Source organism: Macrobrachium nipponense, chromosome 1, assembly GCF_015104395.2.
Source record: "Macrobrachium nipponense isolate FS-2020 chromosome 1, ASM1510439v2, whole genome shotgun sequence".
Classification (NCBI taxonomy): domain Eukaryota; kingdom Metazoa; phylum Arthropoda; class Malacostraca; order Decapoda; family Palaemonidae; genus Macrobrachium; species Macrobrachium nipponense.
This window is the reverse complement of record NC_087200.1, coordinates 193,472,443-193,474,942: the sequence shown is the minus strand read 5'-3', so window position 1 is coordinate 193,474,942 and position 2,500 is coordinate 193,472,443. Positions and strand designations below refer to the sequence as shown.

The window sequence follows — 2,500 nt, the reverse complement described above, 5'->3', positions numbered from 1 at the left end:
GAAAGTTTGATACTCAGATCTTGCAGATAATGAAAAGAGTACAGAATAGTACAAAACGTTGTCATTTTCTTCAATATTCTTATATTCCAATTTTTAACATTTTATCTATTTTTTTCTAAATATGAGATAGACAGACGCTGAGAATCGTCACGCCGTCGTATTCATTCTTAGTTGATGTTAGAGCTGAATACAGTACATAAAATATTTGGGACTGCAAGCGCCATTAAGTAACGCTTACAGTGCACCGCGTGCAATCACGATACTAACTCCTCAAGGAGGTTTTAGTGAAGAGATAAAGATAGCTTAGATAAGACCTACCCATCGCGAGTATTCAAGGTAGAGAGAGAGAGAGAGAGAGAGATTTCAATATCTACGCAACAAGAAACATCAACGCTACGCTGTGTTAAAATTAGACTAAAAAAAAATATTCATTGAATATACTTTTGTCAATGTGATGACAAATCAATTGTTTCCTTGCGTGAATGTTGAATGTCTCGTCAATATTCAATTTAACTTTCATGCAAAAAAATAAATGATTTGTCAGGCGTCTACAGAGACCGACTCAGTTTTCAAAGTATATTCTATGAACTGTTTGCGGAAATGACACACTGCATATTACATTAGTATATACATAGGATTCAGTTGCAACTGAAAATCATTTAAATCATTTCAGCTCGTGTTGCTTGCAAATTTGCCTGCGGTCACCCGGTAAATCCTTAGAGGTTGGAGACATTTCTAAAAAAAAAAAAAAAAGAAAAAAAACAAAAAAAAAAAAAAAAAAAAAAAAAAAAAAAAAAAAAAAAAAAAAAGTCATTAAAAAATTGAGTCATTTCTAAAAATAGGAAAAGAAGGAGTCATTAAAAAATGAGTCATTTCTAAAAAAAAGGGAAAAAAAGGAGTCATTAAAAAAATGAGTCATTTCTAAAAAAAGAAAAAAAAGGAGTCATTAAAAAAATGATCATTTCTTTTTCTAAAAAGAAAAAAAGGATTCATTAAAAAAAGGAGACATTTCTAAAAAAAGGAAAAAAAAGGATTCATTAAAAAAAGGAGTCATTTCTAAAAAAAAGAAAAAAAAAAGTCATTAAAAAAAGGAGTCATTTCTAAAAAAAAATCATTTAAAAAAAAGGAGTCATTACTAAAAAGATTTGTCATTTCTAAAATTAAAAAGGAGTCATTTCTAAAATATAAGTGATTTCTTAAAAAAAGTAATTAAAAAAAAAAAAAAAACTGTGCCACTCTTCATTGATAAGAAACCTTTTCTATGCGGTTACAGATACAGGTCATACTCCTTGCACGTGCAATGCACGCTCATGCACGTCTGTGAGCTACGAGACAAAAAGTTAATGTCCGTGTGTTATGGTATATGTATTTTCTATGACGAAATGTCAAATCAGGTCTCTTTTAAAAAAAAACAGGCGATGAAGGCTACATAACAGAAGAAAATACACACATAATATATATATATATATATATATATATATATATATATATATACTATATATATATATGTGTGTGTGTGTGTGTGTGTGTGTGTGTGTGTGTGTGTGTGTGTGTGTGCGTGTAGATATGCATTAAGCTACAAATGTCCTTTAATATCCAATTCGCTCTACCTCGGAATTAACATATTTTCACATATGGTAAACGAAGGGGAAATTCTTTAAGTGGACTTAATTATTATCAACTAAAAAATTCCCCTTCGGTTAACATAATATGGAAATACATCGATTACGAGGTAGAGCGAATTGGATATCAAAGGACATTTGTAGCTTAATGAATGTATAGTATATATAAATCAAGGTGATGTGATAAGAATTCATATTGTATATGTATATTTGATTGGTAATTTGAGTACTACCTATAGTTGCTTGTTTTGAATGCGTTAGAGTTAGTTTTTTTTTTTTTTTTTCATTTGGTCGTGTCAACACAAATGTGGCCGGGGACATCCAGAGTCAATAAGTATCGCACAACTAAGTTCTATCGTAGTTTGGCCAGACCAGTGAGCTGATTAACAGCTCTCCTAGGGCTGCTGGCCCGAAGGATTAGATATATTTTTACGTGGCTAGGAACCAATTAGTTACTCAGCAACGGGACCTACAGCTTATTGTGGGATCCGAACCGCATTACATCGAGGAATGAATTTCTAATCGCCAGAAAGGACATGCCTCTGGTTCCACGTTGGCAGAGCGGAGAACCGAACTTCTTCGGACTACCGAATCGGTGGTCGAGCGCGTAAAACCCACTCGTCCAACGAGGACCTACGCCCTCAGAAGGATACACTATTATTTACCTGACGCCTTCACCCACCTTTCCGAAGCTGGCGGCGTTGACGGGCTGGAGACCTTTCTTCTCGCAGAAGTCGACGTAGTGGAGGTAGAGGGTGTTCCTGGGGATACAGACGCCCTCTGCCATTTCGTAATTCTCCTCCAGCCACATCAGGGTGGCCGGTGTCGAGTGAGGCCTTAGAGTTCTCCCTCCTCCTCCTGCTCCTCCTCCTCCTCCT

General features: G+C 35.0%; 1 protein-coding gene across 1 annotated transcript in view; it reads right to left on the bottom strand.

Annotated features, from left to right (window-relative positions):
* Positions 1-2,500, bottom strand: part of LOC135220329 (transcription factor RFX4-like) — an 87,546-nt gene that overhangs the window by 72,120 nt on the left and 12,926 nt on the right. Inside the window, exon 3 of the mRNA XM_064257562.1 lies at positions 2,305-2,500. This exon is cut by the window's right edge and continues 436 nt beyond it. Coding sequence (XP_064113632.1) covers positions 2,305-2,500 — 196 coding nt within the window. The remainder of the gene's footprint in view (positions 1-2,304) is intronic.